The 12,267-nt window shown below is 52.7% G+C and overlaps 1 protein-coding gene across 1 annotated transcript in view; it reads left to right on the top strand.

The window, feature by feature from the left end:
- The window catches only part of LOC149325541 (uncharacterized), a 32,758-nt gene extending 20,764 nt beyond the window's left edge, over nucleotides 1–11,994 (top strand). Inside the window, exons 4-5 of the mRNA XM_089564329.1 lie at nucleotides 7,192–7,272; nucleotides 11,858–11,994. Coding sequence (XP_089420455.1) covers nucleotides 7,192–7,272; nucleotides 11,858–11,994 — 218 coding nt within the window. The remainder of the gene's footprint in view (nucleotides 1–7,191; nucleotides 7,273–11,857) is intronic.
- Nucleotides 11,995–12,267: the final 273 nt, after the last annotated feature.

A 12,267-nucleotide genomic window follows, 5' to 3' on the forward strand; every position in this document is an offset into this window, starting at 1 on the left:
GCCTTGAGCTAACGCCTTGAGTGCTGACAAAGTGGCCAAGAAACTTGAGCTCATTAAACCCGAGGTGACACTTTTCTGCTCGAGAGAGCCTGAGATAGGCGTAGAAGACTGCCTTTAAAACAGCGTGCAAACGCTTCAGGTGCTCATCGAACGTGTCGGAGAAAATCACGATGTCGTCGAGATATACGAGGCACGACTGCCGTTTCAGGCCAGACAGCATGGTGTCCATCATTCGTTGGAACGTGGCAGGGGCCGAGCGCAGGCCAAAACCAGCACCTTAAACTCACACAAACCGCCAGGAGCAATTAAGACGGTCTTCTTTCGAAGTCGTTCGTCGATATCTATTTGTCAGTACCTACTGCGGCAGTCAAGTGATGAAAAGTAGGTAACATGGCGCAGCCGGTCTAGCGAATCATCAATGCGTGGCAGAGGGTATACGTCCTTATTTGCGATGTGTTTCAGGCGTCTGTACTTCAAGGAGAACTTTGGGCCACCGTGTATTTTCGTGAAGAAGACAACAGGCGATGCCCAGGGGCTGGCTGATACGTGTATGACGTCACCCTGGAGCATTTCGCTAGCGTGGCGGCGGATGGTGCCACGTTCCTTTGAAGCTATCCGATAAGGCGCTTACATAGTGGTCTTTGGCCGTCGGCAACTGGATTGTAATTCGGTGCTTGGTGAACGGCGTCTGGCGGAGCTTGGAAGTCGACATAAAACAATTTCACACAACTTTTCTGTCTGGCTAAGCGTTGTGAGTTCTCTTAGATTGTAACGGCTGCAGTCGTCGCCTCGTCGAGGTTCGATGTAGTGGCTGTTACACTCTCCAAGCTTGTCAACATAAGCGACTGCCGCTGTTTCCTTGAAATGCTGCGGTTCATGGGTAGAGTTTGTTACTAAGATGTTGATGCGACCGTTGGCAAATTCTACAAGGCCTCGCGCTACACAAACTTGCCGAGCAAGTAGCACAGAAATTTTCGTATCAGCTTTGCCACGAGTGCCGGTGCTGTGGCTACACTCGACTGTGACGAACTTGCTCGCTCGTGGAGGGATTGTTAAGTGGTTGTCACATGTGCGCAACAGTGTTCTGCGGAGCTCGGTGTCGGTATCAACGGCTCGTTGGGCGGAAATGAATACCATAAGTTCCTGAATGTTGATGACCACAGCATACTCTTGAAGGAAAGGAAAGATCTTTTGAGCAGTCGTGTAATATGGCAAAGGAGTAATCCGCATCACCACATGTCCACCGGCGGTGCGGATCATGGATCCAGACCAAGGTGTCAGAGCCTTAAGGAGAGTCGTGGGTATCTGGCTCCTCGTCACAGAAACGTTAGCGCCGGTATCCATAAGTACGGTCACTTCGCAGATGTCAGCAGTCACTGAAATTTGAGGAGAAACCAATAGTTCGCATCACGTCGGTGGGGTCGTCGAATCGGGTCGTCGCCGCCCGGACAGTCTCGTCAAATCGTCGGGTGGAGGCTGTTGTCACTGTGCAGTAGTGACGGCCGTACCCCCGGAGAACGCCGTTTTCAGCTTTCCCGGCAAAGAGACATGCCTTTCAACTGAATTGAGGAAAAGGGCCGACTGGGCAAAACAAGGCTTCTCGGGGATGGCGATCAGGATTGGAGTTGCTGCGAGGTCGAGGACAGCACGTTAGCGCCCAGGTACTGCTCCATGTCCTGGGGCCTTTCACCATTGCAGGGTCGACGCGCGTCCAATGGGAATCCTCTAAACTCCATCCTCCGGTACGGGCAATTCCGCAAGGTATCGCCGGGCTCTCCGCAGTGGTAACAGAGCAGTCGATCGTTGGACGTGCGCCGCACGGGCCCTTTGCTGATTGCAAAGCGCAGGTTCTGCTGCTGCTCAACGGGGCGCAGGTAAGGGGGGGGGGTGTCGTGGTACGGCAACGCGGCGAAACGCTTGCGGCGCGGGGGCAGGTTGGCGCAGAGCATCGCTGTAATACATGACATGCGGCTCCGGTAGTGGTGCTGGTGGCGGCTGCACCGCTCACTGGATTTCTTCACGGAGGACGTCCCCCGTAGAAGCTATGCTTGCCGACGGAGCGTACAAGCGGAGGTGTCGCAGTTCTTCGCGGACAGTGCTCCGTACAAGCTTCCGCGGCGCCTCGTCCCCGGGGCCTGGCAAGGACGCGAAGTAGTGAGCAGCGCTACATCTGTCCGACGGCCGTATTGGGCACTCCGTTCATGCAATGAACGTTCCGTGCTAGTGGCTTCCCTGGCGAAGGTGGCGACGGTATTTAGAGGGTTGCGTATGACGCCAGCAAATAGCTGCACCTTCACCCCACGCATGAGGTGCAGTACCTTCGTCGCATCGGGCGTGGCAGGCTTGATTGAAGAGGCGTGTCATGCTCTCTATAAACATGGCAACGCTCTCACTGGACTGCTGTGACCTGGAGAGAGGACCGATTTCAGCGCTTTCCTTTCGCTCGCTCAAGCTGAATGTGGCGAGCGACTCACGGCGGAAAGCTGCCCTGTTGCAGAAGGATGAGTCATGGTTCTCAAAGCACGTCTGCGCCGAGTCTTGCAGCGCGGAATACACGTGCATGAGCATGCGCTCATCGTCCCATGGTTGAATGCGGCCACACGGTCAGAACTGGCCAACCTGCTACATCCTCGAACCTGTCGCCGTGCAAGGATGGTGGCAACCGAGTTGCGAGAAGGACAAACGGTGGGGCACTGCCGGAGTGCTGACCTGCTTGGCTGCCCGTGGCGGACCTCATGCATGGTCTGCACCGACATTGACAGTGCCTCCTGCTCGGGTTGGAGGCCTCGCGTGCGACGGGTGGCTTTGTTGACGGTGTTAGATACGAGGTAGCAGCATCCCACCGCTGCCAACCAGTTTGTTAGGGACGAGGTAGCAGCATCCCACCGCTGCCACCAGTTTGTTAGGGACGAGGTAGCAGCACCCCACCGCTTCCACCAGTTTGTTAGGGACGAGGTAGCATGGACGTGCGCCGGAGAGTGAATGAGGGACGTCTGAGACGATGCTGCTGGGAAAAGACAATGAAGAGGAATTTATACATGAATATTTACAAGTGAGCTGCCGGAACGCTGCATCACGACAGCTCAACAGGAGAGCATGATGACAAAAGCTCTTCGGCCGTGCCGCTGCCGGCTTTTTAAGAGTTCTCTTCCCTAGGGTCCCTAGATGGGGGCCGGGTTTCACTGGCACCAATCACCGACACGCACGCACTCACTCACTCCCGAGAGATCACGCCGTCGTCACGCGCTGGGAGAGGGGAACGATGCCAACCACGTAGCGCAGACGCCGAAATGTCCATGAGCGGCGTTCGCGCGCGTTTCGAACGCGCGTTCCCACTCGGTGTACGGGAAACGCTCGCTCAACCGGGCAGACGGACGCGGCTTCCGTGGCAATCCAGGCGTTCACCCAACGCGCGTCTCGGGGTTTGTCGGCGTTTCGCTGCTGCCATGTCGTTGTCTTCCCCACGACGAAGGCCAGACGTAACAGACTGCCCCGCCGGGGGAAGGAGATCCCGATGGACAGGGGACAGCATCCGCTGTCCGGAGGGATGTCGCTTGAGGCTGGTCCCAACCGGAGTCGGTTCTCTCTCGGCGGTTCTGGAGCTCAGCGCACCCCGAAGTCTTCCTTTGCAGGTGCAGGTTCCCAAAGGGCACTGCAAAGTGACTCGTGCTCCGCTAGCGTTAGAACCACGCCGAAAACCCGACCGCTCAGTCCGCAAGCACGACACAATCCCCACTCAGCGATGCCAGGCTCTTTCCCTCTTACAACCCAATCAATCCCTGGGAGTAGTTCCGCAGCACTGAGAAAATGCCAACAAATCGGCACATTACACCACAAAGCGCATCTCAATTTTAAAACAATAAACAAAACCAATTGGTTCAAAATCATACATCAGGAAGAAAAACCACCAGTAAACTGCAACTATGATGCTGACTCTTGCGCTAGGGACCTCAATTTAAGCTATCGGCATTACCTTTGAGACTCCCCTTTTTGTGATGTATTCCGATTAATAATGACCACAACATTATTTCATTCTGCATAGCAGCATACTGCCGTCACCTTGCATATCCCCGCAAAGATTCGTTCAACATCGGAGCCAAAGTCACCTTAATTTCCCAACTTCCAAAAAAATCAAGCGACTCCAGGCGCTTATGCTAGTGGCCTAAATGGCCCGTCTGGCTAGCACTTCGCGTTTTAACGGACGCTGCTACACATGGGCACCACTAGTGCATTTTTCGAAACAATCTTTGTCCAAAAGGAACGCTTCCAATGTAACCAACGCGTCCGAAACCTATTCCTATCAAAACTTTTTTACTTTTTTTTTTCTGCAAAACGCTTTTTCTGCAGGAATGGTTTAAAACAGCAGAGACATCCTCGGAATCTGCTGCTAACGAGCCGCGCCGCGGCTCAAAGGGGTCGCCTATTCTTCAACCGTGCCCTGCGCGGTCGCACACCAACAGTGGCTTTAGCAGCCGACAATTCACAAAATTCGAAGGGCTTAACTGCGCTTCGACACCTGCGAGCCTCAGACGCCACGCGACATTCATTTGTTCCGCACACCGGCCGCGTGTCTCCAACACCTGAGTAGCGTCTGAACATTTGAATGCGAGGGGTTGACGGTCGCGTATGAAAGAAACGCCTACGAGGACTCCTTTCTCGATTCAACCGTGTCCTTCGACTGGAACGCGTTCTGTGGCGTTCTTCCATGCGGTAGCTGGGCGTCCTCTGCGGCCCGCTGCGAGTTTTACGCGTCCTGCTACCGTAGCGTCCCCACAATGGGTAAGGTGGCTTTCGCGCTGTCTGTAAACGCCGAGCTAGTCTGGCCTTAGCGCGGTGCCTGACGCATATGGAGTGCCGTGATGATAGCCTCGGACGATTACGCTGCTGGCCGGCCTTTAACTTTACAATGTCCTCGGCCCGTACTTCGTCCGTTCTCTCGAGAGCACCCCTCGTCTTGGCTCTCCTTGCGCGTGGTCGCCTTCCAAAAACTGCCTCCGCGGGAATACGAAAGTATCGGAGCAGCGCACTTTTAGTTATTGCATAGTTGTGGGCATCCTCGTCAGACAACCTCGCCCAGACATTACAAGGTTCACATGGGAGAAATCCCATCAACACAGTTGGCCAATAACTCTGGTCAAGCAGCTCCTCCATGCAAATTCTCTCAAAATTTTCTAGAAAAGTTCCGAAATTTTCGCCTTTTCTCAAAAAACTTAAGCGAGATCGCGTTCTAATACTTCTGATCGTGTTAAGTTCACGCGTGAGTTCCTGCATCTCTCTTTCGTATTCCTGTTTCCGCAGCTTTCTTTCGCGTTCCATCTATATGTCGAGACGCTTCATTTCCGAAGCGTATTGACGCTCGCGTTCCTCTTTCTCTTGTTTTTCTTTACGTTCGCGTTCCTCTTGTTCTCTTTTTGCCAATTCCCTCTCCTCAATGGTCTCAAGGCATTCCGCAAGCTCGTCATCTTCAGCCTCTAACGCAAGAATAGCCTTCAGCAGTTCAGGTTTTCTGAGTTTGTCTGATACCTCCAGACCCAACTCTTTCGCAAGCTCCAGTAACTTTGGTTTGCGCAGCGTCTTCAAATCCATGGCTGCTCCGAGTGCTGCTTCTCTACTGCCCGCTATTGTCTTGCTGCAACTAACCCAGCAGCAACGACAACCCAATTACCAGCTCTGTTTCTGACACTAACAAAAGCCTGGCAAAACTCAGCAGAAGAAAGTCCCGCACTCGCCAAACCTCGCAGCCAAGAATCCAGCGCAGTCGTTCCGCTGCAGGCAACCAGCCATCACAAAGGGCTGTTGCACTGCCCCCGACTCGCCGTTCTGCTGCTCAGCGTCCCGTTGTCCGCAACTCTCCGCTGGCGTCCGATGTTTCGCGTCCCACCGCTGCCAACCAGTTTGTTAGATACGAGGTAGCAGCATCCCACCGCTGCCACCAGTTTGTTACGGACGAGGTAGCATGGACGTGCGCCGGAGAGTGAATGAGGGACGTCTGAGACGATGCTGCTGGGAAAAGACAATGAAGAGGAATTTATACATGAATATTTACAAGTGAGCTGCCGGAACGCTGCATCACGACAGCTCAACAGGAGAGCATGATGACAAAAGCTCTTCGGCCGTGCCGCTGCCGGCTTTTTAAGAGTTCTCTTCCCTAGGGTCCCTAGATGGGGGCCGGGTTTCACTGGCACCAATCACCGACACGCACGCACTCACTCACTCCCGAGAGATCACGCCGTCGTCACGCGCTGGGAGAGGGGAACGATGCCAACCACGTAGCGCAGACGCCGAAATGTCCATGAGCGGCGTTCGCGCGCGTTTCGAACGCGCGTTCCCACTCGGTGTACGGGAAACGCTCGCTCAACCGGGCAGACGGACGCGGCTTCCGTGGCAATCCAGGCGTTCACCCAACGCGCGTCTCGGGGTTTGTCGGCGTTTCGCTGCTGCCATGTCGTTGTCTTCCCCACGACGAAGGCCAGACGTAACAACGGGTGCGGCGTCTGAGCTTCGGGGAGCAGCGTCAGGGATATCATCATGGTTATTTCGAACAGTACATTTGCATGCCCTTAACCTCAAAATGGGGTATTTTTAGTGGCCTCCTTACAATAGCAGGCCAGATGGCTGCATACTGCAGGCCCTAAATGTGCAAAAATTAAAGCGGTACATTATAAAGGCGAATTTCTTGTCATGACCTGTGAAAAACGCAACACAGCTAGGAGAAAAGAACACGAGACAGGGCTGGACTTGTCTCTAGCCTTGTTTCGTGTTCTTTTCTCCTAGCTGCGTTGCGTCTTTAGGCTGGCTACAAAAAGGACTTATAACCAACTAGCACAGTCGTCAGCCTTGTTCGAATTCCTTGTTTGCCAATCGCATAGCTCTGAATCATCTCTGTTTATAATCAATCTCTAGAAATAGTCTATAATGAGTCCTAATGGTCTAGATGATGGTGGAATGACTGCGGTTAAGGACCGCCTAAGGATTAAGTATTCGCTGCTGTTCCGATGAAGCTGCGTTCACTTTGGAATTCATGTAACGGCATTGTTACCAGTATGGTTATAAAAATAGATTTTGAGGAAGTGAAAAGCTTCACTCACGGATTCGGCACCATGTTCATTCCTCAGTTTCATCTTACCCTTCTCTGCCTGAAGGTAAAATTCAGGTATTCAAACTCAGCTTACCAGTGTGTTTTTTTTTCAGATCCAAAGCCATATGAGGGAGCGATTTATTTCACTGACTATGTGAACTGCGTTATTGCCGATCTGGAATACCGAGGACATCGTAAGTGACACATCAAATTGTCCAAGAAGATATTGTGAGAAACAAGCACTACAATTTTCTATACCGTTTTTTACTTTTGTAGCAAACGCACGTTTGCCTGTCTTGTGAAAGCTCCCTGGGTGCGAAATATCCCTGAAATCTTATAAGTTGTTATTTCTACCCGATACGCCGATACTCAAGGCGAAATGATACTTTTTGGCTACAGCGAAAAATGGGTGCTACATACCTTCTGAAATCATTGTGCGCACTTCTCTAGGAGAATACAGAGGCTATTAGCCGACTCGTGTAATAGCAACCATGCAAGAAATGAACGGGAAATCTCGACTGTGGTGACTTACATTGCAGCTTACAAACACAAACGGTTTGATGGCTGGCTCTTGAAGTACGCGATTCTAGCACCAGTCCTCAGTTGTTTTTTTGGATCATCAAGCTGTGCAACATTATTTAGCCCTTAGTACAGGCGATGACAATAGAGGTGACAACGGCAGTGCGGATAAAACAGCAACGGCAATAACGCTATCAAACGTATTCTACATCGCGGGAAGGCTGTGCCTATTAAGATAATGAAGTCAAACCTTATTTAGTTTCTCTGCATGAACTGGTGTGACTTGCTTCTGAAGTTGCTTGACTAGAAGTTTGATTGGGGGCAATAGTGAGTTGGCAGCTTCCACCGGTTGTCGAATGCACTAGCAATTTTTTCGTAAAAAAATTGCTATGCCACCAAATGATGAGCGCTGAAAAGTGGGCCTGCCAACTAAAACAAATGAAATTAAAAAATGAATCACCGCACCATATTTTGACTTATCGGCGCTGAAGGCTCGTGTTTGTAAAGATCTCACACACTTCCTTGGATTGAATTAGAGATGAGAGAAATTTCATATATGTAATTCGTATTCACCCGTCTAGTTCTAGGATCGCCCTTTGAAGAAAAAGCACGGGAATTTAACTGTCCTGACGCCACCTTTTCACGTGTGAAAAATTTACGACACGTCTTTGGCAGGGTTGACAGCATATCTGAGACCGATAAGTCTACATATAAATAAAAATATAAATTTCCAGCCTTTCCTGCTGCAGGCTTGAGAGCTGTTCCGTCATGTAGCGGCCATTCTTCTAAGTCCTAGCAGCTTGACTGCGCGCGCAGGCACAATTTTGATATTACTTTTTCATACAATATTTGCATTCCCGTGAGGAACGAAACTACGACTGTTCGATACCATGACCGCAAAGGTGATAACTAATGCACAAATAAAAGAATAAAAGCATCGGGAATCTAGCCACCAGCACCGCCAGAGCAGTACACGCGAATGAAAATTGTAGATTGTAGGTCTCAATGTATAATAAACTCTCACACATCGCAACCAAAAACATCAATATAAAAGACAATGTTTTAGGCACATCTGCAAAATTAAAACACAAAACAGACGCTAGCTATTTCCCCCACACCCCTGAAGAAGGTGGTGAGCCGGCTCCGAAACGTTGTTTTAAATTAAAGTTTTTGGTTGCAGATGTGTCGTAGTTTTTATAAGTCACCCAACACAATCAGATAGGCAAATCTGTGAACATGTTTGGTTTTGAGAGTTCAGTGTACAGAAGTGACAGATGGGCTATGCGGGACGCCATGGGGGTGGGCTCTGAATCAGTCAAGGCCACCTGGCATTTAACGGGCGCTGACATCGTAATGCATTCAGGCGTTTTTCTATTTCCTCGCAGTCAGAAATGAAGTACAAACCTTGAGGTCAGCAGCCTAATGCGAAAAGGCACCACTGCGGGTAATACCACACAAATAGGAAGGCGCCCGAGCATGAAGCAAACATCTATGGCGTGCTGTATTTTTTTCTCAGAGTACACATTTCAAGAAAACACAAAAATTCAAGGACGAAAAAGAAAAATACGCAGATGCTGGTTTTTAAATATTCCTCCGCACTTTCTACTCCACTTTGATTTCTGCTGCTGTGTAGCCTTTTTGCTTTCGCGGAAGAGAAAGCGCGAAAATGTGAGTATTTAGAGCTTTGGATTCTGTTAATGAACGCATTCTTTACGAACACTCTCCATACGGTCATGTGGAGGCATTATCTCTGAAATTTTTCTAAGTAAATCCCATTAGGATTTTTGTTAGACAGAGGCAGAAAATGCTTACTATGAAATAAATTTGATGTGAGTGGAACTATGAGAAAAGCTCACTGCTTTGACATAAACAGTTGTGGAGGCCAGTGTTGAGGTCGCCCATGGAGGCGACCACGGCCACGTTTATTTGAGGCTGCCTGAGAAGAGGTAGCGACAGAGCAGCGGCGGCAGCGTCCGGCGAGGCCGAAGTCCAAAGCGTTCTCTTCTGCGCGAGCCGGCGTTCTCCTGCGCGTGCCCACCGCTTCGTCGTCTTCCGCGTGCCGAAGCGGTGGCGCTACAGAGGCCCCCACCCAGCACGAACATCCGGTTTGTGCGAAAATGACAGAAAACACGAGAGGAGAGGGTGGAACAAAAGAAAAATATAAACTGGGAACGAAAGGCCGGTGAGTTCAGGTCGGTAGTCTGGGAAGGCAGTCAGGCTGGAGAACAAAGCTCAGGCGGAAGAGCCTGGCTGCTTCGCAACGGGCGAGGGAGGCAGAAAGGGGAAGGCGAGGAGAGGGGCAGCAGACATGAAAAGTCACCCAGTAAGCGTCGACGAGATGGTCGTAAAGCAGTCTTCAGAGAAACTAATAGTGGTGGCAGTGGGCTCGAGGATGGCCTGAACATCAACCAACGTACAGATGTACGAGTGTGTGAAGTGCGTCGCCCCAGCGGGTGTGGTAGATGATGCCGCCTGCAGCAACAGCAGCGGTAGTAGCGGAGGCGATGGCGCAGGCGCTCGAGGCGGCGAAGAAACTGCAAGGCAGGCGTAGGCGGAGCGAACAACGGGCGGCTGCCATCTGATTGGAAAGCCGGGGCTGCTTGGGTAGTGGCAGCGGTGGATGGAGGAGTAAGGCGCAAATCTGGCACGTGAGCGTCGGAAGGAACGGGGTGCGGTGGTGCTGCTACGACAGGCGGTGCTGGAGGGGGCCCGCTGAGGCGCGTCCATGTCGCATGCATGCCACCTCCGGTGACTGTCTCGTTTGGCGCAGAGGCAGAGTCACTTGCGAAGCCGCCAGATGACCAGGGAGCCGTGGGAAGCAGTGCGGGTTGCGCATTAGCAGCGACAGGGTCCTGGTGTGGCGTGCATGCGTGCCCCGCGACAGGAAGGACAGACGGGCTCACCGGAGAGAGGCATGAGGGGACAGGCGAACATGTGACGAGGAGCGGGGCTGCGGCGCAGGTCGGGTTGCTTTCCGAAGAGGTGGGGCACGTGTCGAGAGAGACCTCTTCTGGTGGTGGTCCCAAGGCAGGCACCACAGCTGGCAAGCGGGGCTGAGCAGGAGCCGTCGGACGGGTGCTCGCACGTGGATCGGCGTCTAGAGCCGAAGTTTGTTGTACCGTGTGAGATGCAGGGCGGAGAAGGTTTGCGCCGAAAAACTTGAAGAAGGCGTCCTTCAAGTCATCGTAAGGGTGTTCACCCGGCGGCGGAAGGTCAAGCTGGTTAAAGAGATCGGCAGGCAACTCCCTTTTCACGAGGAGGTACCGCCAGATCTGTGATCGGACGCCGTTCACGTGTAGCTGGGCGTCCACTTGCAGAAACCAAATGACAGGGCTGTGCGGGCGGAACGGCCACAGCTGCAGACGTGAAGGGTCGAGAAGCTCGGGCGGCTGCCACTCGTCTTGAGCGAGGTCCTTGGCGAGAGGGCAGGAATTCGAGGGTGCGGTCGTTGTTAAAGCAACCGGGCCGGAGACGCTGGACTGGGGCGGAAGAGTACTGGCCAGTGACGGTTGCGGCGTGCTGTTTCTCGAGGATGCAGCCGAAGACGAGTGCGATGCTGGTGCGGGCGCAGGCGCTGGCGGTGGCGAAAGCGAGTCCGCCTCATCATGGAGCGGCAGCGGGTAGTATGATGCGCCGTAGTAGGCGAGGACGGCAGCGCGCAACTCGTCGTAGGGCCGGCATCCCGAGGCAGGGCAGGCGAGTCGGCAGAGGAGGTCAGGCGGGAGAATGTCGCAAATGACTGCGTGTTTAAACGGCTGGATGGTAATGCCGTTCAAGTACATCGCAGCCTCCAGTTGAGCGAACCACCCGCCGACGCCTGCAGGCCGGAACGCTGGAAGCGGGGGGTTGAAATCCAGGTCTTGCCAGCCTGCCATGCTGGGACGCCGCTGGGATAGAAGGCGCGGCTCTCCGGGTCACCACGATGTGGAGGCCAGTGTTGAGGTCGCCCAGGAGGCGACCACGGCCACGTTTATTTGAGGCTGCCTGAGAAGAGGTAGCGACAGAGCAGCGGCGGCAGCGTCCGGCGAGGCCGAAGTCCAAAGCGTTCTCTTCTGCGCGAGCCGGCGTTCTCCTGCGCGTGCCCACCGCTTCGTCGTCTTCCGCGTGCCGAAGCGGTGGCGCTACACAGTAAACGTACCTTGCCCTGCACATTCGAGATTCATGGATGAATAAGGCCGTGTAGCATAAGTGAGTACAAGCAATATACTGTTTTATGCATCTCATTCCTTCTTCCTTCTCTTTGTTACATCATGTCCCCAGAATGCACACTGTGGGCTCAGAGGGAAGTCAAAGATAACGTGCCTCAAGACTGCATTGACCACTTCGTGAATACCTGCGGCGTCATTGTTCCGCAGCACAGCAGGGATCTGTGCCCGGACGGCGAAGGCGACTACTAACAGTGCGAAGACTGTCGCGCCTGTCTGTAGTGGTAACGAAGGCAGTACTTATTAGCATACTGCTTCCACTTCAATACCATGCTATGTATGCTTTGTGCACTGCAAGTATATTTACGTCCCCAAGTCCAAACAGCCCTCTGGAATGTAGCTGGCAATTTCTAAGCACACGGAGAAGCCCTGTTAGAGATATATGGCAATGTTTTCTGCAATCGGGTCGGCATTTCTTTATCTCCTTCTCACTGCGGATGCATTTTAGCATAATGGTTTGGTACA

This window comes from Amblyomma mixtum, chromosome 10 (assembly GCF_055824585.1).
Source record: "Amblyomma mixtum isolate Tamu chromosome 10, ASM5582458v1, whole genome shotgun sequence".
In the NCBI taxonomy this organism is placed as follows: Eukaryota; Metazoa; Arthropoda; class Arachnida; order Ixodida; family Ixodidae; genus Amblyomma; species Amblyomma mixtum.